The sequence below is a fragment of the Pipistrellus kuhlii genome, unplaced genomic scaffold, assembly GCF_014108245.1.
Source record: "Pipistrellus kuhlii isolate mPipKuh1 unplaced genomic scaffold, mPipKuh1.p scaffold_m20_p_13, whole genome shotgun sequence".
NCBI classification, from domain to species: domain Eukaryota; kingdom Metazoa; phylum Chordata; class Mammalia; order Chiroptera; family Vespertilionidae; genus Pipistrellus; species Pipistrellus kuhlii.
The window spans coordinates 6,581,923-6,604,895 of record NW_023425438.1 but is presented as its reverse complement, the minus strand read 5'-3'; the positions used below and the strand labels follow the sequence as shown (position 1 = coordinate 6,604,895).

Below are 22,973 nucleotides of genomic sequence, written 5' to 3'. Positions count from 1 at the left end.
GGGGGAGGCAGGCACAGCCCACCCCCGTGACCCAGCCCCTCTCGCTCAGATTCTGGAGAACACACCGGAGAGCCACGTGGACCACTCCTCCCTGAAGCTGGCCCTCGAGCGGGCGGAGGAGCTCTGCTCCCAGGTGAACGAAGGCGTCCGGGAGAAGGAGAACTCGGACCGCCTGGAGTGGATCCAGGCGCACGTCCAGTGCGAGGGCCTCGCCGAGGTGAGGCCTGCGGCTGAGCCGGGCGCCAGGCAGGCTCCGGGAGGGCAGGGGGCCAGGCTCCCCTGGCGTGGACTGTCTGCACCTGAGCGCAGGCGGACTCAGGGCCCTCCCTTCTGGGCTGCCGTCCTCCTTCCTTGGAGAGAGATTCGGTACTCAGGTCCTGAGGTCTTGGAGTTCGGCTGCTGGAGCCCGGACCCTGTGGGTGTGAGGGCCGTTCCCCTGCGCCCGTCGGAAGAGAAACACAGTGTGTGCAGGGGAGTCTGCCGTCCATAGAGGGGCCCCCACAGAACCCTCAGTCCGCTCCGTCCTGGGGTGCCGGGACGGTGTGTGTTGGGACTCACAAACTGACAGTTCTTGCCCTGACCAGTTTGGCTCAGTGGATAGAGCGTCGGTCTGCGGACTGGAAGGTCCCGGGTTCGGTTCCGGTCAAGAGCCTGTACCTGGGTTGCAGGCACATCCCCAGTAAGGGACGAGCAGGAGGCAGCTGGTCGATGTTTCTCATTGATGTTTCTGGCTCTCTGTCCCTCTCTCTTCCTCTCTGTAAAAAAAAAAAAAAAAATCAATAAAATATATTTTTTAAAAACAAAACAAACTGACAGTTCTTCCTCTCGTAGCAACTCATCTTCAACTCCCTCACCAACTGCCTGGGGCCGCGGAAGCTGCTGCACAGCGGGAAGCTGCACAAGACCAAGAGCAACAAGGAGCTGCAGGGCTTCCTCTTCAACGACTTCCTGCTGCTCACCCACCTGGTCAAGCAGTTCGCCGCGCCCGCCGGCGCCGACAAGCTCTTCAGCTCCAAGTCCAACGCGCAGTTCAAGATGTACAAGATGGTGAGTGGCCGTCTGCTGGCGGCAGGGCCCCGGGACTCTTCCTGGCCTCGCCCTGCCCGGCCGCCGGCCCCACACCCGTTCCTGTCCCTCCCCCGGAGGGAGCCGCGTGGCTGGGCCTTCCCCGCCCTGACAGCCACCAGGGACTCCAGCTCGGGTCCTGGCAACAGGACACATGACCCCACTCTCACACGCCTCTCACACGTTCAGCATGGGGCTCTCTGTAAAACAGCGCTGGGGTGGAGTGCCAGGTGCCAGTGTGAGGAGGGGAGTCCCTGTCGCCTGAGCAGTCACTGAGCTGGAACCCCTGTCCTTGGTGCAGTCACACCTCATCCCCCCCAGATATTTACTTTCACAAACGGAGGCCGTTTCTTCCTCCCCAAATGAGCTTCTGGAAGCTACACCCCTCTCTCCTTCTCCAAGAGGCGCTTTTTAAAAAAATTTATCTTCATTGTTGAAAGTATTACCTATGGCCCCAGTTTTCCCCCCTTGGCCCCTTCTAGCCCGCCCCAGGCCTCCACCACCCTATTGTCCGTCCCCGGGTTATGCATACAGGTTCACTGGTCGATCTCTCCCTACCCTCCCTTTTCTCATCCTCCCACCCTCCCCCACCTTCCCTCTGAGATTCCGAAGTCTGTTCCATGCTTCTGTCTCTGGATCTATCCGTGTGTTTAGTTCATTGGATCCACATATGAGTGAGATCATGTGACACTGTCTTTCTCTGACGGGCTTATTTCGTTTAGCGCAATGCTCTCCAGGTCCCTCTGTGCTGCCCAGAGGGTAAGACAGCCTTCTGGGCGAGAGGCTCTTGAGAACACACAGAACGCCAGGCGAAGGGGCAGGGTCCCGGCCCCTCTCCCAGCCTGTGTTCTGGCCTCGCCCTTTCAGCCCATCTTCCTGAACGAAGTCCTGGTGAAGCTGCCGACGGACCCCTCGAGCGAGGAGCCTGTCTTCCACATTTCTCACATCGACCGGGTCTACACCCTCCGGACGGACAACATTAACGAGAGGTCAGTCCTGTCCCCATGGGCGCTGCTCGGATGTCTAGGGGGAAGGCTGGGCACCTCCCTCTGCCTCACACCAACTCCAGCCCCTGCTCGGGTCCCGCTGACTGTGTGTGCTCAGCCTCTATGACCAGTGCCTGCCCCGGCCCCGGGGAGGCTGATGCAGCCGCCTCCTCACACAGCACCTTCCCCAGGGCAGACCCACACGCACGCCCTCTGAAACCCTCAGGCAGCAGCCAGGGCTCCTCAGGGCTCCAGGGGCCCTCCTGGCGCCTCTGGGACACAGTCCCATCGCTACACCCACAGGACCAGCGGGACCCGTGTGGGCCGCCGTCCTCCCCGCTCTGCCCGGCCAGCCAGGCGGCCTCTAGGGCGGCGCTCAGACAGCGCCTCTGTGATGGCAAAGGGGTGCACAGCCCAGTGTGCGGGGACCCGTCACCGCTGAACGCCACTGAGGCAGCTGCATCTTCCCTCTGCGTGCGGCACCTCGCAGTGCCTGCCGTTCCTACTGGGTCAGAGTGAGGCCTGCCGTACCTACTGGGTCAGAGCGAGGCCAGAGCGAGGCCCGCCCTTTTGTAAGTGGTCAGGACTGTCTAGAAATGGTGTGCTGGACCTCAGTTAGCAAACGAGTCTTTGGGTTGAGCGAATATTAAGTCTGTGGTTGGAAACTTGTGTAAGCTGAGGTTAGCCAGAGAGGAGAGCGGGTGCCGAGCGGCGGCTCCTAGCTGACTGGGCGGTGCTGTGCTCTGCCTCCCCCAGGACCGCTTGGGTGCAGAAGATCAAGGCCGCCTCGGAGCAGTACATCGACACGGAGAAGAAGAAACGAGAGAAGGCCTATCAAGGTAGTCGGCCATGCCCTGGACGGTTGGAACCAGACCCTGGGGGGCCCTGGGGAGAAGGGTGGGGGTCCTTACCTTCAGGACGCAGTTGCAATCTCGAGGGGTGAAAGGCCAGACTTGCTGTGGATCATACCCCAAAGCTCAGCTGCTCTGCCCCCCTCTGGCCCCCCGGGGGCCTCCCGGGGCCCCTCACCCACTGCCCCCAGTACACACACACCTCTAGTCAGCAGCTCCCCACTGTTCTCTTTCCCATTTACCTGGTCCTTTCCTTTCCCGGTGACACAGCCCCTACAGTCCCCACCCAGGCTGTAGCACGAGTCCCCCATGGCCCCATCACGGCCCTTCATCTCTGAGCATCTGCTCTCAGTATCCCTCTCCCTCCTCAAGCATCTTCCCTGTTGCCGCCCAAGTTAAGGTCAAAGTCCTTACCCTAAACTCCGGGCCCGTGCAGTTGCCTAATTGAACAACTCACCTTTGAAACCCTGTCCGCCGCCTCCTCCAGGCAGTCCCCCATGTGTGTCCCTGGCTGTTGTAGCTGCAGTTCTTTATATGTTTTTTTATTCAGGTTTTCCTTATTTTGTTACATACTCCTGAAAGGTATGTGTAACTCGGCTCCTACTAATTGTGTCTTGTTTTAATGGTATGTTAAAGGCTTGCTACTGGGAAATCAATGATTGAATCACTTATAAAGCATACAAAGATCCCTTAATTGGTCAAAGATGTAAATCAAAGTTTCTCCATGTCAGTTTTGCTTAACATCAATACCTGTCCATATGCATTTTCCACGTGTTTAATTCTCTAGACACTTATTGGTTACTTACTCTGTGCCAGGACCCACGCGAGGCTTCATGGGGCCGACAGCATTGAACGGGCCCAGCCCGGCCCACCGGCGTGGGCACCGAGGGGAGGGGGGCCCCTGCCCACAGCGCAGGTTCTCCCTGCCCTGAGCTCTGAAACATCAGGAGTTTGCCAAGCAGACTTTTTGTTCGTTTTCTTAAAAACCCTGAGAACAAAACCTGCTTAACTAGCTTCAGACTTACTAAGGTAGTCTAGAGTTCCCGGACTCATTTCTCTCGGTATGAAAAGCATTTTTTTAGAACCTCCTTAAATAAAGTCTTCAGCGAAACTTGCTTTGTAAGCTGAAGTGTTTGCATGTCATTGAAGTTCGGTCAGTCCTTCAGGAAATAGACTTTGGCATCTGATGTCTAAGCTCCGGCCTGCCATTTAGCAGCTCAGTCCTTCCCTCGCTCTTTTTCTCACACCCGGAGAGACCGTTACAAAGCGCTACCTTGACACAGGGCAGCCGTGCAGTGTAAATACCTTACACAAAGGTCTGGCACAGAGTAAGTAAGTATCCAATAAATGGTAGTAGGTACCCACGTGCTGAGCGGATAGAATGTGCCGTAATTTTATTAATATTACCGCTTGTTGGTCCGTTGAGGGGTTGGTACAAGGCGAGTCAATAGTCTGTGCTCTGCAATGGCTCCCCCTAGCGGAGGAGACGGACATAACATAGAGCTTCGGGCCTGGGCCGCCTGGGGACGCTCAGAGGCCAGGGATAATGGAGGCTCAGAGGAGGGAAGGGGTCTGGATGGTGAGGCGTGAGATTGGACCTGCATCTTGAAGGATGAGTCAGGTGCCAATGGGCAGAGATGCCAGGCCATGTGACCTGGGCAAAGGCACGGAGCAGCCAGACGCCGGTCCGCTGGGCCCAGGGCAGAGGCAGGGGCGGCCGGGCAGCGTGAAGGTGGTCGGAAAGCCCGCCTGTGAGTGTGCACAGCTCAGCGTCACCGCTGCATCTGCCGTCTGTCTTCTCAGAGGATGCGTTAACGTGGCTCGTCTTCCTGTTTTGTAGCTCGCTCGCAAAAGACCACGGGCATCGGGCGTCTGATGGTGCATGTCATCGAAGCGACAGAACTAAAAGCCTGCAAACCAAACGGTAAACGCTTCCTTCATTGAAGAGATGCGTGACGGCCCCGCTCTCTGCCGATGATCTGCGCATCGGATAATGGATGCTTTTAAAGCCATGTTTCCAATGCCACTAAAATGGCTTTTGGGCCAATGTTACTGCCATGGCTCCCCGCTGCCTCCCCTCGGTGCCTCTGGGTGGAGAAAGCGCGAAGCAAGTTGCACTGACGCTTGCCTGGGCTCGGGGGAGCGGCTGGGCCACTGGAGCCCACACGGTCGGTCACTCCCGGGTCATGGTCCTGTCGGCCATGGGGACAGGGAGACCAGGGCAGAGCCCGCTGCCCGGTCTGTGCCACCTGTGTCCTTGTGTGTCCCGGTTCAGGAAAGAGCAACCCGTACTGTGAAATCAGCATGGGCTCCCAGAGCTACACCACGCGGACCCTCCCGGACACCCTGAACCCCAAGTGGAACTTCAACTGCCAGTTCTTCATCAAGGACCTGTACCAGGACGTGCTGTGTCTCACCATGTTCGACAGGGACCAGTTCTCTCCCGACGGTAACGTAGACCTCGCCCAGACCTCAGCCCCCGGGTGGGCGCCGGGGCGCCCGCATCCCCTCCCACAGACCCCAGGGAGGCGGCACGGGCCCTCCGTCGTCGCCATGCCTCGCCCAGCTGTGCGGGCGCCTCCTGGGGACGGCAGCCTCAGGGTGTGGAGGTGTTAGAGACGCTCCCCACGTGGATCAGAGAGGCTGGGTGCCCCACGCACCTGCCGGAGGGGTGAGAGGCTCCCCATCCGACGGGGGTTGGGGGTTCCGGGCAGGCTCCTCATCAGACGGGGGTCTGCCCTCACCACGCCTCCACTCACAGCCCAGCCAGCCGGGGACCCGAGGCAGCGGCTTGTTTGGGATTGGAAAGTTGTCTGATTCCTGTTTCAGACACACCCCCTGGGCTAGCTTCTCCACCAGCTTCATCTAGGAGGCTTCTGACTCTCACGTTTATCCCCAGATTTCCTGGGTCGGACTGAGATTCCGGTGGCGAAGATCCGAACCGAACAGGAAAGCAAAGGCCCCACCACCCGGCGACTCCTGCTGCACGAGGTCCCCACCGGGGAGGTCTGGGTCCGCTTTGACCTGCAGCTCTTTGAGCAGAAAACTCTGCTGTAGGGGCCTCGGCGGGGCCGGGGCCGGGAGACGGTGCTGCTGCCCCCTGGCGGGAGGAGGGCGCTCCGCTTCACCCATCGCTGAGGCCGCACGCGCGCTGGGGCCTGTAGTTTCTCGCACACTGAATCGCTAGCCATCTATGCAAACGCCTTCCCTGTAAGTAAACCGAGCCCCGCAGCACAGTGCCTTGTATCCGTGCCGACAGGCCGGGCTGTGCCTGGATGCCGCGGCTCCCGTTTTCAGGGCTCTCACAAGTATTGGGGGGAGCCGGGGCATCGGACCACCGGGCTGGGGGCGTCCGCGGGGGGCGGCTCCGGTGCCGCCGGACCCATCCCACGCCCGGTGCCCGCTGCGGGTCACAGCCACTCAGGAGGCCGAGGACCGGGGGGAGGGCTGCGGGGCCGGCCTGGCGCTGAAACAGCGGCCGCTCGTGCACTGAACAAAGCCAGGCGCGCTCCTCCAGCTCCTGGTCAGATGTGTCCTGCTCTGCTGAGACAATGTGGTCGGAAATCTAAGGGGGAAAGCTTGATTTACTTTACATACTGTGAACGCTAATGACGTGGAACATATTTTTCAACTTTAATTTTTCTGAAGTATAAATTATTTATGTAAATTCCTTGGGGTTCTTTTTTTTTTTGCATATTTCATAGGACATGCATCTTTAAGCTTTGTCATTGCCAACGTGTACAGAAAGAGAATAAAACTATAAGTTTATGAATGTCACTTCTCTCGGGGCTTGACCAATGGATTGCCTTCCGACGTGAACGGCTGCTTATAATGGAACCAAGTTTCCTTTCGGGGACGGGAGGGAGGGGGGGGGGGCCAGGGGCCGCTGGGGTGGAGGGCGCTGGGGAGGCCGGGGCCTCGGCTGGACCTGCCCAGGGACCCACTGTTTCCGGGCCCGGCCTCCCTGATGCTAGACTGGAGGGGAGCAGCGGCCTCCAGGGTCGCCTCTGCCTCCAGGTCCTGCTCTGCCCTCTCAGTCTTCCTGGGCCCGGAGTCCAACTCCACAGGAGCCTGGGGCCGTGGGGACCAGAACCCGCCCCTGGGAATCTCAGGGAATGGTCCCATTTCCCAAGGACTGCTGAAGGAGCCTGGGGAGAAGGGGGGGAGGATCCTAAGGGGACCCGACGGAAGGCAGCGCCCCTTAACCCAGGGAGACTGAGCGCTGAGATGGCTGGGGAGGGGGCTGTGGGTTTGTATTGCATCTTTCTGCCAGTTTCTTAGCCTCTGGGGAACACCCTTCCAACAATTCCAGTACCTGGAGGCGTGGTTCCTCCGTTCTCACACAGACACTGAACTCGGACAGTAAGGGAGGTTTATTGCAGGTACTTTTCTCAGATCCAGGACGGCTCCCGAGCGCCAACGACGCCTGCTGGCAGGTGGCCTCCTCCACAGCAGCCGTCCATCCTCTGCGTCCTCCTGGCCGGTCCGGAGTCAGGGCGTGTGCTCCGTGGCTGCCAGAACCTGGTGACGGTGCAGGAAGAGGTGGGTGTGGAGTAGGGATGCGGGGCGCACAGAGCACATAGCCCCTGGGCTAAGCCGAGCTGGTGGCCTGAGGGCAGTCCTCCCGCCCCAGCTGAGTGGCCCATCCAGCAGGTGGGGCTCCCGCCTGGGCCTCCTGAGAGGCCGGCCGACAGCTGCCAGAGCCCGTCACCCCCCAGCGGCGGCCGGTAAGTGAGCGCAGGGATCGGAGACAGCCAGAGAGGCTGGTCCTGAGCCTGCCTCCCTCTGGCTGGATTCAGACCCGTGCAGAGGTTTGGGGACACAGCCAGTCCTATCGTGTGCGATATTATTTGTGGATCCCCCGTCCCCATGGTCCTGCACCAAGTTTAACGAGCACCTTACGATGAGAAATCTGCTCTCAGTAAACACTTATTTCTATACATTGTACACTCCAGGATTTTTACTCTGTCAAGTTTACTACTTAAATTTAGTATATAGTCCTTCTGAACACGTTCTATCCTGGCTGAACTATGAGGAACAAAACGCTGAGCCTGGCTTGGGAGTGACTGAGGGAGACAGTAGAGGTGGTAGAGGTGGAGAGAGAGGAGGGCACTCCGGAGGGAGCTGGGAACCCTCCAGGCCACCCACCAGGGGGCACCCCAGGTGCAGCTCCCAGCGCAGCGCCACTCCCCCTGAATCAGGGCAGCAGCCTCGGCCTCTCCTGGCCGCCCCCTCGCCTTGCTTTGTCTGAGGATCTGGGGAGTCTGCTGCCTCCTCTCTCCCTGAAATCCTGCCGCACACAAGCTCCCAGCTGCCCAGGTTCTGGTGTCAGCAGCCCCTGCCCGGTGCCATGCACCCGGACCTGCCCAGCTCTCACCGCATCCTGGTCTTCCCTCCGCTCGGCCTCCGCGCCGAGGCTCAGGGAGGGCCTGTCAGCCTTGGCCTCCTGGCCACTCGGACGCTTTTCCTGCTGAGAATGGTGCCGTCCTTTCCCCAGCGAGCACGCCCTTCCTTTCCTGCAGGGAGGAGCCGGAGAGGAGAGGGTCCCCTCAGCCATCAGCATTGAACTCTCTCCTTCAGTCTGAGGTGGATGCGGTCGATAGGAAAGTGCATGTTTTTACGAAAAAGAAATCCAGGTATGGAGCAGGGCCTTCCTCCGGTCTTATTTTCACCTGAAACCTCGCTGCTGCCTCACCAGCTGAGCCCGCGTCCCTCTCACAGGGCCGCCACTGGGCGAACGTACCATCTCCCCCCGGATCCATGTGCGGGGTGCCTCCCCTGTTTGTGGAAGAGAACCTCAACTTCAACTTCCTCCTCTTCCTTCCGGGGCAGTTCACAGGCTTACACCTCTAGGCTAAAAGAGAAGCCCCTGCAATTGTACTTCAGCAACGCTACGTTTCCCTTCCTGCCTGGGCTCACTGCGAGAAGAGCTATTTGAGGACAAAACTCTCCTCCTCTTACAGCACATGCAGGGGTGAAACGGGATGAAGATGTTCATTACCCCAAAACCGGGCCCGCACAGGTCTGTCTGAGACCATGGCGGTTCGGGGCGGGAGGAACTTACTCATTTGGACCCTCATATACAAGAGTGGTTCTGGGTCGTTCCGTCTCTTAAGGCTGCCGCTACGCGTGAGTAGGGCTTGGCCCAATACTTCCTATTACTCCTCAACGTCCGTCCATTCCATCCACAAGCAGCAAACCGCGATGGCCGCCCCACCCACCACAGCCATCTTTAACTCACTGAGCCCCTCCCCGCCAGGCAGGGTTGGCCTCTTTGCTGGACACGCCGGCATCAAGCACCTCTGAGAGCCCTCGGCTCCTGCCACACAGTTATTCATCAAGTTCAAAGCCTCCGAGGGAAAGGGAAAGGGGACCTGCTACCGTTCCCTGGGGCTTTCCAGGAACAGACAGCGGCAGGCCAGCTTCCTGAACAGCGGCATACGAGCTCACCTTCCTCCTGCCTGGATAGAGCCTCTCCCCATTAACAGCTTTACTGACGTGTGATTCACTCCCCATGTGAGGCGTACGCACCAGTGACGGTTAGTGTGTTTACGGAGCTGCGCGGTCACCACCACGGTCTGTTCCAGAACATTTCCCTCAGACCAAGACCTCATGGGCCCCGACAATCACTCTCCGTTCCCAGCCCCAGCCCTGGGCAGCCAATAACCTATTTCCTGCCTCTGTAGATTTACCTCTTCCAAGCGTCACATGAAGAGAATCAAACAACAGGTGACTTGTGATTGCCTTTCCCTGAGTGTAACAGTCTTGGTGTTCACCAGGCTGTATGAGAACTTCTTTTCCTCCTAATTGCCAGGTAGCATTCCCTGTGTAAATGCACCGCATTCTGGCCACTCGCCAGCGAATGAGCAGCACCTGGGCTGTTTGCAAATTGGAGGCATGGTGGTGAGAACACGCACCCGGGACACGTCTTTATGTGAATAATGTCTCCGTTTCTCCGGGGCAGAAACCTAGGTAGGAGGTGAGTTCCCAGGTCGCATGATAATCTAATGTGTAACCTTTTGAGAAATTGCCAAACCGTTCTTCCAAGTTACTGCATTGTTCTACATTCCCTCCAGCAATGTCTGGGGTTCTCATAACTTAATCGGATAGTTAACAGGTCCCGTAACCATGTAGAGAAGTATCTTTCTCTTAACTCCGTCGTCAGCTTCCGGCGCTGTCTCCCAGGTTACACACACGGTAGTACGTTCCACTTCCTGCTTATAACGCCTCCTCCCTCTGGGTACCCAACTGTAGCAGCTACTACCCCACAAAACCAGTCCAAAAACCACACTCTTACTGCCCAATTCAAGTCACTTTTACCCAACACGAGTCGTGAACCTTTTTTTTCTATGTTTGTGCTTGTCATTTCTGGATGTGTTCGCTACCTGTTCCTGAAAACCAGGACAAGCTGCAGAAAGCTGCCACCGCACCCAGGCGCCGGGCGGGAGGTGTGGCACCTGCCTGGGCTCTGGCTCCGGCAGCGCGAAAAGGATGGCAAAGGGCGGAAACACAGCCAAGCATCTCACGCGAAGGCAGAGCCGGGCCACGGCAGAACAGACTTACTTGCAAAGAAGTATTTTGTCTTCTTCCTGGGATCCCCGAACGTGAGGAACTCTGACCACGTGTTGCAAGTCAAAACTACTAGCGTTAAAATTAGTCTTCACCTTCAGCCTGTGACGAGATGGCATGTGTGAGGGTGTTGGCAAAAAAACAATACTGGTTATATACTCTTTCAGAAATGACTGTCAACCTTTGACGCTGCATCTGCTGTCTAAAACGGGGGTCACCAGCTGGTGGTGTGTGAGGTCCGAAAGCTCGGCAGCCAACTGGTCTAAAACACCGTCACTTCAAACTTGTGTAAGGTGACCAGGCGTCCCGCTTTTGGCGGGATAGTCCCGATGTTTTTTTATATATATATATATATATATATATATATATATATATATAATTATTGATTTTTCACAGAGAGAAAGAGAGAGGGATAGAGAGCTAGAATCATCGATCAGCTGCCTCCTGCGCGCCCCCTACTGGGGGGGTGCCCGCAACCAAGGTACATGCCCTTGACTGGAATCAAACCCGGGACCCTTCAGTCCGCAAGTCGACGCTCTATCCACTGAGCCAAACCGGTTTTGGCACAGTCCCGATTTTTAACAATTTGTTCCGCATCCTGCGGCGTTTTAAGAAAGTCCCGATTTTTTTCCAAAAAATTGTTAAAAATTGTTAAAATTTGTTAAATTGGCACAAATTGTTAAATTGTTAAATTGACACAAATTGTTTAAAATCGGGACGTCTGGTCACCTTAAACTTGTGTGACGTCTTAGGCCTGTGAGAGCTGCTGAAACCAGGACGGAGGCTGGTCTACTCCTTACTGAGAACCTGCTTGGCGAGGCAGCGTAGACTCTCATGTAAAAGGAGGCCATAGAGGTTGTGCCATTTATAGAAATAGGAAGTGTGTCTCCAAGAGAGACCCAAACACTCCACTGCACGGGCCGCCTTGCCATCGGTGGCAGACGGGTGCCCAGGCAGCCCGCAGGGTGCCCCCGCTCAGAAGTGATGGGAACATGGACACTGGCCCTCTGAAGGGCACCCGTTTGCTGGCACGGACTGTGGCAGAGCCGGCGTGGCTCCGAGGCCAACAGCTGGGGCGGCACCTGCCTGGCCCTGCAGCTTCCTCATCACAGACAGCGCCCCCCTCCACCTGCCGGTTCTGCACCGGGACTTTGGGTGTTGTTCCCGAAACCAAGCCTTGTTTCTGAGGGCCTCCTAGTGACTGTGAGCAGTGTACGTCCTCAAAAAAAAAAAGGAATCGTTTTCCAGGATGGCTTCAAGGGCGTGAAACCAAGTGTCCTGGCCATTCTTCTATCTGACATACTCAGCACACTCAGCATGCAAATGGTCACACACCAAAACTCATGGGAAGGATCCGTCTGGTCTGACTTCATCAGAATGAGTTTTCCCCCAGAAAATGTGGATTTTGACATGTTTTGAGTAAAACAAAAGAAAGATCTAGATTAGCAAAAGTGTGTCCTATGTTAGTATGTCCAAAAAAAGCATTAAATAAATAAATAAAAAATCACAAGACATGTCTAAAAAGCAAGACAAAATAATCTACAAAAAAAATTTATTTGAGGACTGGGCTTCAGATCTTTTTGACAATCAATCAAAAATTACAAGAAATGAAAAAAAAAAAAAAAAAAAGGGAGCGGGAGTGGGAAGGCAAGATAAAATAACCCACTGTCAAGAGATTAAAGCAATCATGCCCTGGCTACTTTGGCTCCATGGATAGAGCATCAGCCTGGGGACTGAAAGGTCCTGGGTTCAATTCTGGCCAAGGGCACATGCCCAGGTTGCGGGCTCAATCCTCCCCAGTAGAGAGCATGCAGGAGGCAGCCAATCAATGATTCTCTCTCATTGATGTTTCTATCTCTCTCCCTTCCTCTCTGAAATCAATAATATATATTTTTAAATTTTTTTTAATAAAATGGAAATACAGAAATAAAAATCATCACAATTCCTCTGATAGGCTCTTCAGTATATGAGGAAAGACTCATGAACTTAAAGATAGGTCAGTAGAAATTATCTAATTAAAATACAAGTAGAAAAAAAAAGAACAGTATCTAAGAATTGCATACTTCCAATTCCATGCTATTAAAAAGGTGTACTCAAGGATCTATGTAGTTATGGGACAATATCAAATGCTCTAACATACATAAAGTTGTAAGAAGAAGAAAAAGGATAGGATATAAGAAATATTTGAAGTGATAATGGCCTAAAATTTCTCTCAAAATAATGAAAGACATCAAACCACCGATATAAGAACCTCAGAGAGCTTTAAGTAGGATAAAAAAAAGGGGGGGGGGGACACAAAGCCAAAGACAAAGAGAAAATCTTGCAAGTACCCAAGAAAAATGAAACATCACATGCAGAGAAACAAAGACAAGAATTACAGTAGATTTCTCATTAAAAACCAAAAATTTAAAAATAATAACAATGACAAAACTGATATTACTAGTTTTCTAATCCCCAATGGGTTCCATAATTTCTACAATATTAACCATTACCTGCTCCTTTTGCAAAAGTCACTTTCTATGTAGCTTGTAGACAGTTTAAGCCAATCATTTGGAGTCACAAAGCACCTTGAATTAGAAAGTTGTGGAAATCTACAATACAGTTTGGCCTTCTCAATCTCTTTATATTCTTTCATTGTATGTATTTTGCCTGCAAGAAGATCAGTAGTATAAATTAGCACCGTTAAGTGCAGCTGTCATTGCTCTTGACTTATGAGATCACGTTAACAGTTGGAATCTACGTACCAGTCTCACACTGAAGAAGAGTTCTCTTTTCGTCATCTTTGTCATATTGTGCCTTTTTCAAAGGGTCACGAAATGGTGGGATGGTAACCTACAAAAAAAACATATTTCTGCCGAAACCGGTTTGGCTCAGTGGATAGAGCGTAAACCTGCAGACTGAAGGGTTCCGGGTTCGATTCCAGTCAAGGGCATGTACCTTGGTTGCGGGCACATCCCCAGTGGGGGGTGTGCAAGAGGCAGCTGATCTATGTTTCTCTCTCATCGATGTTTCTAACTCTCTATCCCCCTCTCTTCCTCTCTGTAAAAATATTTTTTAAAACATTTAAAAAAACATATTTCTTTGAGGACTGGGTTTCAGGTCTTTCTCAGTCTATCCGAAACATCCATTTATGACTCTTATGCTAGAAGAATCAAGGATACAGTATCTACAGCCCTAGCTGGTTTGGCTCAGTGGATAGTGTCAGCCTGAGGAATAAAGGGTCGCGGGTTCGATTCCGGTCAAGGGCACATGCCTGGTTGCCTGTTCTATCCCCCATAGGGGGCATGCAGGAGGCAGCTGATCAGTGATTCTCTCTTATCATTGGTGTTTCTATCTCTTTCTCCCTTCTCCCTCTCTGAAATCAATACAAATAAGTAGTAAAAGAATACAGTGTCTACAAACAATGGCAGTCTAACCATTACATTTGTTTAACACATCACAAAGAGGAGGGGCATTCCGATACATCTCTTAGTAAGGCCTTCCAACCTGGTTAGTTCATTTCAATAGCCTCTCCAGGTCATCGTGGCTATTCTAGATACTATACCCAAACTCAACAAGTGGCAGTTCCTTACCAATTAGTTATAATGTAGCATCTGAAACCATATCAATGAATTATTCAAACTGCTACAATAAAGCCCAGTGGTCTGCCTTGAACTTTGAATGGATCTTTTATCCACATCATGAATTGATGGTTTGAAAATAATCAGATCTGTGAGTTATGTGAGATCTTCCAAGTGTTAATACATTTTATTATACAGTAACCACTTTACTAATATTATTACCAAGCTCATCAGTGCAGCCTTTCAGTATTGGGACACTGTCACATTGACTATGACTGCTCCAACATTCAAATTAAAAGCTCACATTGTATCACTGGCAACAAGCACTGTCTGTTGTTTTTGAGGTGACAGACTTGCCTTGCTAATTTTCCAGAATATGTCTGCCAAATGCCAGGGATTTAATAACCATAGTTTTGTAAGCCGTTCTGTTGGCTAAAAACGGTGTTCCATGAGAAAGATCAGCCAGTCCAGCTCACAATTTCAGCAATCCCACTGCAGCTCCATTTGCAGCTGTGGGCTCTTTGCATACTCCAATTCCATGCTATTAAAAAGATGTACTCAAGGATCAAGATTTGATAAAGTTAATTTTTACTGTTTGATCAAAGATATTCTTCAGTGAAACTGGTTTTTTGTTTGTTTGTTTGTTTGTTTGTTTACTGTGGGCGCATGGCAATGAAGAATATAATGACTTCTTATAATTTGGTAACACTGACTCAAGCTATTCTAAGGAAGGCATCAGCCATTTTATGCACCACTGTTCTTGTACCATCAGAGCAAATGTCAGCACAATGAAAAAGGCAAAAACACTTGGCTCTATTATGAAAAGATACGGCCTGATAGACCCCAAAAGAGGTTTCAGGCTCCCAGAGGTCTATGTTCTTCACTTTGAGAACTGGTGAAGTGCTCTAACCTCAAAGTGCTCGGCTTACCTTAAGAGGTCACCTGCCAGCTGCATTTAGAAAGGCAGCATAAATATAAATATAAAAGGCTAATATGCAAAGTGTCCTCTTGGGAGTTCAACGGGGAGACTGGGAGTTGGATTGCTCGCTATAATGTGCACTGACCACCAGGACCACCAGGGGATGGTGCAGAACAAGAGGGAAGGCCCCAGCCAGCAGCCAGAGGCCCCAATCGGCTCTGATCTCTGGCCTGGCCTAGGGACCCTACCACACACGAATTTCGTGCACCAGGCCTTTGGTGGTAAAAGAACAAAATAGAAATTGGTATCAAAAAGATCTGGTTTCAAATCTCAATACTCCCCCATCCTAGCTGTTACTAATTAGTATATCTAAGGTTCTTATTCTAAACTCTCAGTTTAACTTTCCCCTATAATAATGGGGAAATTATATACACACAGACACATACTCCAACTTGGGAGGAGGAAAAAAAATGATCTACTTTGCATACAAATGACAGCAGTTTAAAATGTCTATTACTTAACGTAGATTTTAAAATTTTGTTTAACAATATCCATTATTAGTAAAAGTGTGCAAATTTAAACATTCAGAAGAAAAAATTGGTAATATGAATCAAAATCAGGCTTAACCTTTAACTCAGCAATTCTGCTTCTAGCAACTTACTGAAAAAATTAATAAATAGTTACAGGGATGTTCATCACAATGTCATATTAACTGGTTTGGCTCAGTGGATAGAGCATCGGCCTGCGGACTGAAATCCCAGGTTCGATTCCTGTCAAGGGCATGTACCTTGGTTGTGGGCACATACCCGGTAGGGAGTGTGCAGGAGGCAGCTGATCAATGTTTTTCTCTCATTGATGTTTCTAACTCTATCCCTCTCCCTTCCTCTCTGTAAAAAAAAAAATCAATTTTAAAAAAATATTTTTTATTGATTTTTTACAGAGAGGAAGGGAGAGAGAGAGCTAGAAACATCGAGAGAGAAACATCAACTAGCTGCCTCTTGCACACCCCCCACCAGGGATGTGCCCGCAACCAAGGTACATGCCTTTGACCGGAATCGAACCGGGACCTTTCAGTCCACAGACCGACGCTCTACCACTGAGACAAACCGGTTTCGGCCAATAAAATTTTTTAAAAAACAATCTAGACAATTAAAATGGAATATGTAAAAATAAATAAATAAATAAATAATGATGGCTTAGCAAGGTACCAGATATGGTTAGAAACACATCTATGCTATTGCAGCTGTGTGACGTTGGATTAGTAACATAACCTATCTGTATCTTATTTGTCTCATCTGTAAATTATCTGACATGGTAGCAGTGAAGATAAAATAAAATGAAAGAAAAAAAAGGTCTAACATTTAGAAAATCCTTCAGTGCAAGATAGCTGCTACTAATAATAGAATTCCATGCAATTAGCAATTATTAAAGTTATATATTTACATATGTTAACAAAGATGCAAATCATAAACTATTACAGAAAAACACAGGTTACATAACAATGTATGGTATAATCCTATTCTTGTAAAAAGAAAAAAAAAAGGTGTGTTTATACCTATATGTAGAAAGAAATGTTAAAAGATATAGAGAAAAGCGTTAATGAGTTCATTCTGGGTGGTTTTTAAATTGTTTAACAATTTATTTTTATCATGAAAATGTGTTTCTTTTGTGACACATTTAAAAGTCTATGACAATTTTAAACATTAACCTATTACCCAATCATGATACAATATTTTCAAATTTTACAGAGGTTTACTTTAATTAGGACTTCCGCTTTCTTGTTCCTTTCTAAGACAGGGAGATGGGAAACTATTCTTAAGATGAATGTATTCTTAAGAACAGGATTATACCATACATTAAGAAGACAACTCACGTATCAAAAAAGCTAAAAAATAAGACATCCCACCAAAGTTAAAATAAGAAATCTCTCCTACCTTCAGGAAATCCAGGTCCTCTTTGTGTCCGTAAAATGGGTCATACTCTTTGGGATCATAATGCTCTATGAATGCATTTCCCTAGAGGAAGGACATAAGCCACACATAAGAACAAGAGGTGCACAACTCATCCTGAACGTAACAGGACTCGCGTCACACACACAAACCCATTTTACTGCTGCTGAGTGGCTTCAATAACAAGTGCAAGAGGGAAGGGAAGTCCAGGTTCTAAATTAAATTGAATGTATTCAAGTAATAAACACTATGGTGATGGGCAGAATTCACTTAAAATTTGTAAGATCTTAATAAAGAATTTTGGCACACTAAAAGATCTGGGGATTTGTTTTTTAATGCCTACTAGTCAAATATCTCAGATCTCTTAAAAATGCCAAGAGAACACAAATATTTTATAGCCTTGTAAGTAATAGAATTCCAGAAAAAAATATATATATGTGTGTATGTTCTGAACCTAGAGTTCAAAAATTTTAAATTGGTGTGTATAAAATTAACAATTACCTGAGCACAACAAAGAAAACTGATTCTAAGGTACCCATTAAAACCAGAATAACGCTCCTCCTCCCTCATCTGTTCCACATGCCCTGGGTTTCAAAGTAGTGCGTGCTGTAATGAAATACAGATTACTCGTATATAAAGTGGCGAGGGGCAGTCTGTTTGAGTGATTATAAATAAAGATAACCATCGTTTTTAAACCAACTGGGGGTGGGGGGGAGTGTCAGATGATCTCTTAATACCTTTTTATTGACGTATTTTAAGAAGGTGTCTAATTCCTGGTGTCTCCTTTTCTTAATCTTCTTATGTGAACAGACTTTCTCCATGATTTTCCTCTGGAGAGGACCGGCCACGTGGTCAACCCATCTCTTGTATAACATCTCTTTTCTCCTCGTGTTTAAGAAGTCGTGATATTGTAAATATTTATCTAATTCCTAGTGCAAGAGAATTAGATAAGTATGTGTAAGAGATAAATATGTTATCTGAACTCTTTCTCTTTTTTTAATATATTTTTATTTTATTTTTTTACAGAGAGGAAGGGAGAGGGATAGAGTTAGAAACATGGATGAGCGAGAACCATTGATCAGCTGCCTACTGGGGATGTGCCCGCAACCAAGATACATGCCCATGACCACACGCTCTATCCACTGAGCCAAACTGGTTAGTGCTGAAATCTTTCTTGTTTTAAACCTTAAACTTCATTTCTATTCCTAAGAATAGCCCACAAAGTAATTCGTTAATCCAGTCATTTACTCGGCTTAAACTGTGTGACATACACACACACACACACACACACACACACTACACTGGGCAAAGGAATAATGGGTAAATGAGACAACATGCCAGCTGTCCATGGACAGACACCCTAGAAAACAAAGCCACAAAACAACTGGAGGGACAATATAACAAGGTATATATTTTTTCCAAAAAAAAAAAACCAAACTATCTACACATGCTTTGAATAAGTGTAAAGGTGGTGTTTGTTAAAATACACTTCATTTTCAAAATTAAGCTATCCGCTGTTAAAGTATGTAAACATTTTTGGGACACCTTATATTTGTAGTTAAAAACAGGGACTCAGACAGACACTTGTACAGCAGTGCTCACGGCAGCATTATTCACAATAGCCAGAAGGTAGAATGGAAGCAACCAAGTTCCCATCAACAGTTGAATGTATACACAAAACGTGGCATATACCTCCCATGGAATAATACACAGCTACAGAAAGGGGGAGAAGTTCTGACACTTGCTACAACACAAATGAACCTTGAAAACAACATGCCAAGTGGATAAGCCATAAAAGGACCAATAATGTAGGATGGCACTTATGTAAAATATCTAGACTAGGCAAACTGATAGAGACAGAAAGTGAGTTAGAGGTTAGCAGAGGCGTGAGGAGGGAAGAAAGAGTTATCGTTTGATGAGTACAAAGTTTCTGTTAAGGTGATAGAGAGTGGTGATGGTTGTACTAGTAAATGTAATTTTGCTGAATTCTATGCTTAAAATGGTTAAAAATAGCAAATGCTATGCTATATATATTTTCCCACAATAGAAAAAAATATTTTTAAATTTCCCAAAGTGAGAGGCATTTCAGAGGGGCCTTAAAGAAGGAAGAGTTATCTAGGAAGAGAAGAGATGACAGAGAAGGTGGAAGAAGAATATTGCCTGGCGGGAAAGAGACAAAGAGACAGGAGTGTAGCACAGCCTAGTCCAATGGCCTGCAAAGAAAACGCCTGGTTCAGGCTATAAACTCAACCATTCTCACAAAACTGCTCTTCATCGAGCCAGTGAAATCATGTCATTATTGGGAACAACAACATAACATTTAAAGTGTGTGTGTGTGTGTGGGAGAGAGAGAGAGAGAGAGAGAGAGAGAGAGAGAGAGAGAGAGAGGGAGCGAGCCCTGAGATCCTCCTATTTTGTCGGGATTGCCCCTCTCAAACTTCAGGTCATAGCACACTTCAACCCTTTCCTTTTTAAACAACGCTACAGAAGAGTCTTAAAAACAAAAATAGGCTACCTATTCCAGTGTTTAGTGGACATTCACATGGACATTCGCCTTGTCTTAGAATTAAACCCATCCTGCTATAGTGAGAGTCTTGTTCTGATAGGTTTACGTGAGTAATACTTGGTTGCCATGTACCGATAACAGCTCTCAAAGCTCTTAACACCACATAGTGACTCCATCAGAGCCCCACTCCAGTGAGGGAAGAATCCCACAGCACTAGCTGGTTTGGTTCAGTGAATGGAGCATCGGCCTGCGGACACAAGGGTCCCAGGTTCGATTCCAGTCAAGGGCATGTACCTTGGTTGCAGGTACATCCCCAGTGGGGGGTGTGCAGGAGGCAGCTGATCTATGCTTCTCTCTCATCAATGTTTCTAACTTTCTCCCTCTTCCTTCCTCTCTGTAAAAAAGCAATAAAAATATTTTTTTAAAAGAATCCCCACAAAGTAAAAGAAAAGAGGAAGTCAGTTAAAGCACCTCAGAGACCCCTTAAATTTAATCCGAGGGGCTAATGAGTGTTTTGTCTTGTTTTTTAATTTGTATAATGATGATGAACTACATGAAAAATGAGGGGGAAATTTTTAAATATGTTTTTATTGATTTCAGAAAAGAAGGGAGGGAGAGATAGAAGCATCAGTGATGAGAACAAATCATTGATGGGCTGCCCCCTGCACGCCCCACACTGGGGATTGAGCCTGCAACCCAGGCCTGTGGCCTGACCGGGAATCGAACTGTGACCCCTGATTCATAGGTAGGCACTCAACTACTGAGCCGCGCCAGCTGGGCAAGAAAAAGAAAAAAAAGAATTGAAATATCCTATAGTCGGCTCTTTGCCGCATCTACTGCGAGGATGAAGACCATTCTCAGCAATCAGACTGTGGACATCCCGGAAAATGTGGACATCACCCTGAAGGGGCGCACCGTGATAGTGAAGGGCCCCAGAGGCACCCTGAGGAGGGACTTCAACCACATCCATGTGGAGCTCAGTCTCCTCGGAAAGAAAAAGAAGAGGCTCCGGGTTGACAAATGGTGGGGAAATACAATAGAAAGGAACTGGCCACAGTTCGCACCATCTGCAGTCATGTACAGAACATGATCAAGGGTGTTACACTGGGCTTCCGTTACAAGATGAGGTCTGTGTACGCTCACTTCCCCATCAACGTCGTTATTCAGGAGAATGGTTCTCTTGTTGAAATTAGAAATTTCTTGGGCGAAAAATACATCCGCAGAGTTCGGATGAGGTCAGGCGTTGCTTGTTCAGTATCTCAAGCCCAGAAAGATGAGTTGATTCTTGAAGGAAATGATATTGAACTTGTATCAAATTCAGCTGCTTTGATTCAGCAAGCCACAACAGTTAAAAACAAGGATATCAGAAAATTTTTGGATGGTATCTATGTTTCTGAAAAAGGAACAGTTCAGCAGGCTGATGAATAAGATCTAAGTTGTCCAACTATAGAAACACCGAGATGCCGAATGATTTCTCACACTTGTTTGTGAAACTATAAAGATGTACAATAAAAGCCTTGTTTTGGTTTGCAAAAAAAAAAATATATATCCTATAGTCGATTCTTACCTTATTTATGTAATTTTCTCTATACAATATTGATTTAATGGCTGCATTAATATCTTCTCTGGCAAATGCCTAAAATGACAATGAAATTTTGAAAGTCAAATCTCAAAATACAAATTATTTATACTATCTTGACTTACATGTTACATGTAAAGACATATCTCTGGAAAATTTCTCTGTAAATCCAGTTTTTATACCTAACATGATATCATAAAGTATTATTTAAAGAATGTTTGAATCTTCTTGCTTTCAGCTAAACTCATTCTAGGGCAAAATAATAATAATAACTGTAGTGACAGAAAGCAAATCTGAGATTGTCTCGATGGCTGGCAGGGAGGGAGGGAAGGATTGCCGAGGACACAATGAAGAAACTCTGAGGGTACTGACTCAGTCTGTTATCTTGATGGTGGTGGTGATTTCATGTGGGTATGCACGTTAAAATTTATCAGCCTGTACACTTTAAATATAGGCAATTGATTGTATGTGTATCAACTAGACCTTTATAACGCTGTTTAGAAAAAAATAACAATTTTTAAAACACACAATTTGTATATATTGTGAGCTTCAAGAGAAACTTTATAACCTTGTTATGTTAGAGAAGGTATATAACCCATGACCCATGAGTCCACCTTGAAGAAGCTGGAAGAAAATGAAGAGCAAACACAAGGGTGGTAAAAAGGAGAGGATAAAACAGAAAACATAGGGGGGAGGGGGAGTGTTACATGTCACACAAGGCAGTCAGTTCTCCAAGCAGCTACCCCAGGGTGAGCTTCCAGACGCCCCGCCGCTGTACCTCCACGAAGTACAGAGGCTGCGGCTCCAGCCACTCCTTGGAGCTCTTGAGGCGGAGGCTCTTGTACACGGTCACATCCTCGCTGTCTAAGTGGCTCGTGGTGGTCCCGAATGGCGGAGCCTCTGGGAAAGCGGGAACGTCAGCTCAGTGGGTAACGGGAAGCCCCCATCCCCTTCCCCTCTGCGGAATGAATGAATGGTCCACGCTGTGAGCTCCCACGGGCCAGGAAAGGATTGTGAACGTCAGCCCTCCATCCCTCCCTCCCTCCCTCCCTCCATCCATCCATCCATCCATCCATCCATCCGCACTGTCCCAGCCAGGGCCTCCGCCGCGGCTCCTGCTCCTGTCCCCAGAGCCGGGGGAGGGGGGGGGGTTCCTCTCTGCCCGGACCCGCGACCCCCTGAGATCCAGGCTCCCACCTGCCCCTACCACACAGCCCCTTGGAAATAAGGGGCTGTGTGATAGGGATGCAGCCTGGCTTCTGGGAGTCCTCCTGCAGCCCTTTTCGGACCCAAGGCCCGGGCTGCAGCTTCCTGGCTACCGGAGCCCACCCCGGCGGGGCTGCCCGGAGGGACGGGGGGGGGGGGGGGGGGCTTTCGGACAAAAACGTCCGGTCCCCAGCGCCCCGCCTCCAGGCCGGTGTCTCAGGGGAAAGCGCCCTTCGGGCTGTGACCCCCCAGCACCCAGGCCTGCGCCCTCCCCTCCCCTCCCAGGTCGGCGGGGCCTGGGCCTCCGGGCACAGGAGTCTGGCCGCCCCGGCCCCTCTCCCCCTCCCGGGGCTGCCCGGACCTTCCGCGCCCCCGCCCTGCGCGGGGTCCGGCCCTGGAGGCGGCGACGGCGGCGGCCGGAGGGTGAGAGACGGGCGTTTCGGGTCGGCGTCCCAGGTCGCCATGGCAACAAGTGCGCGCGGCGGAAGCGCGCGGAGGCCCCGCCCCCTCCAGCCCCGCGCGCGCCGCCAGCCCCGAGCCCCGAGCCCCGAGCCCCGAGCCCCGAGCCCCGAGCCCCGAGCCCCGAGCCCGAGCCCCAAGCCCCGAGCCCGAGCCCGAGCCCCGAGCCCCGAGCCCCGAGCCCCGAGCCCCTGGAGGCTGGACGGGCGGACGCGGGTGGGCAGGTGGGTCCTGGGCTGCAGCCCGGGGCGGAGCGCCTCGCCGGGACGCCCACAGCCGGCACGCGGCCGCCCGCCCCGCCGGCCCCGCGTCCTGGACGGGCGG

At 50.1% G+C, this 22,973-nt stretch overlaps 2 protein-coding genes and 1 pseudogene across 6 annotated transcripts in view; 2 read left to right on the top strand and 1 right to left on the bottom strand.

The window, feature by feature from the left end:
- Positions 1 to 6,679, top strand: part of ITSN2 (intersectin 2) — an 87,006-nt gene extending 80,327 nt beyond the window's left edge. For 3 of the 5 annotated variants that reach the window (XM_045580502.1, XM_036434717.2, XM_045580504.1), the window contains 7 exons: positions 50 to 217; positions 832 to 1,047; positions 1,933 to 2,054; positions 2,808 to 2,890; positions 4,743 to 4,826; positions 5,178 to 5,351; positions 5,802 to 6,679. In XM_045580502.1, the coding sequence (XP_045436458.1) occupies positions 50 to 217; positions 832 to 1,047; positions 1,933 to 2,054; positions 2,808 to 2,890; positions 4,743 to 4,826; positions 5,178 to 5,351; positions 5,802 to 5,959 (1,005 nt within the window). In that variant the 3' untranslated portion in view covers positions 5,960 to 6,679. Of the gene's footprint in view, positions 1 to 49; positions 218 to 831; positions 1,048 to 1,932; positions 2,055 to 2,807; positions 2,891 to 3,452; positions 3,485 to 4,742; positions 4,827 to 5,177; positions 5,352 to 5,801 lie in introns of those variants that run through there. The other 2 variants (XR_004987333.2, XM_045580505.1) reach the window with 2 other exon arrangements.
- Positions 6,680 to 6,849: 170 nt separating this feature from the next.
- LOC118717737 (protein FAM228B) lies at positions 6,850 to 22,654 on the bottom strand. Its single transcript, XM_045581005.1, has 10 exons — positions 22,552 to 22,654; positions 21,763 to 21,905; positions 20,973 to 21,041; positions 17,637 to 17,828; positions 16,885 to 16,965; positions 13,216 to 13,303; positions 12,964 to 13,120; positions 10,466 to 10,573; positions 8,280 to 8,418; positions 6,850 to 7,423 (listed from the first exon to the last, which is right to left on the bottom strand). Exons 1-10 carry the CDS (start codon positions 22,652 to 22,654, stop codon positions 7,394 to 7,396), a joined length of 1,110 nt encoding a protein of 369 aa, XP_045436961.1. The 3' UTR covers positions 6,850 to 7,393.
- On the top strand, positions 20,219 to 20,930 carry LOC118717096 (annotated as a pseudogene).
- Positions 22,655 to 22,973: the final 319 nt, after the last annotated feature.

What these genes read in the sequence shown, in the direction of transcription:
- LOC118717737 (XM_045581005.1), bottom strand. Translation starts at nt 22,654, where the DNA reads ATGGCGACCTGGGACGCCGACCCGAAACGCCCGTCTCTCACCCTCCGG. An exon ending in GCAGGGCGGGGGCGCGGAAG is followed by an intron (nt 21,906 to 22,551) that starts GTCCGGGCAGCC and finishes TTACCCACTGAG; the next exon opens with CTGACGTTCCCGCTTTCCCA. An exon ending in AGGACCTGGATTTCCTGAAG is followed by an intron (nt 13,304 to 16,884) that starts GTAGGAGAGATT and finishes TTTTTTTTGTAG; the next exon opens with GTTACCATCCCACCATTTCG.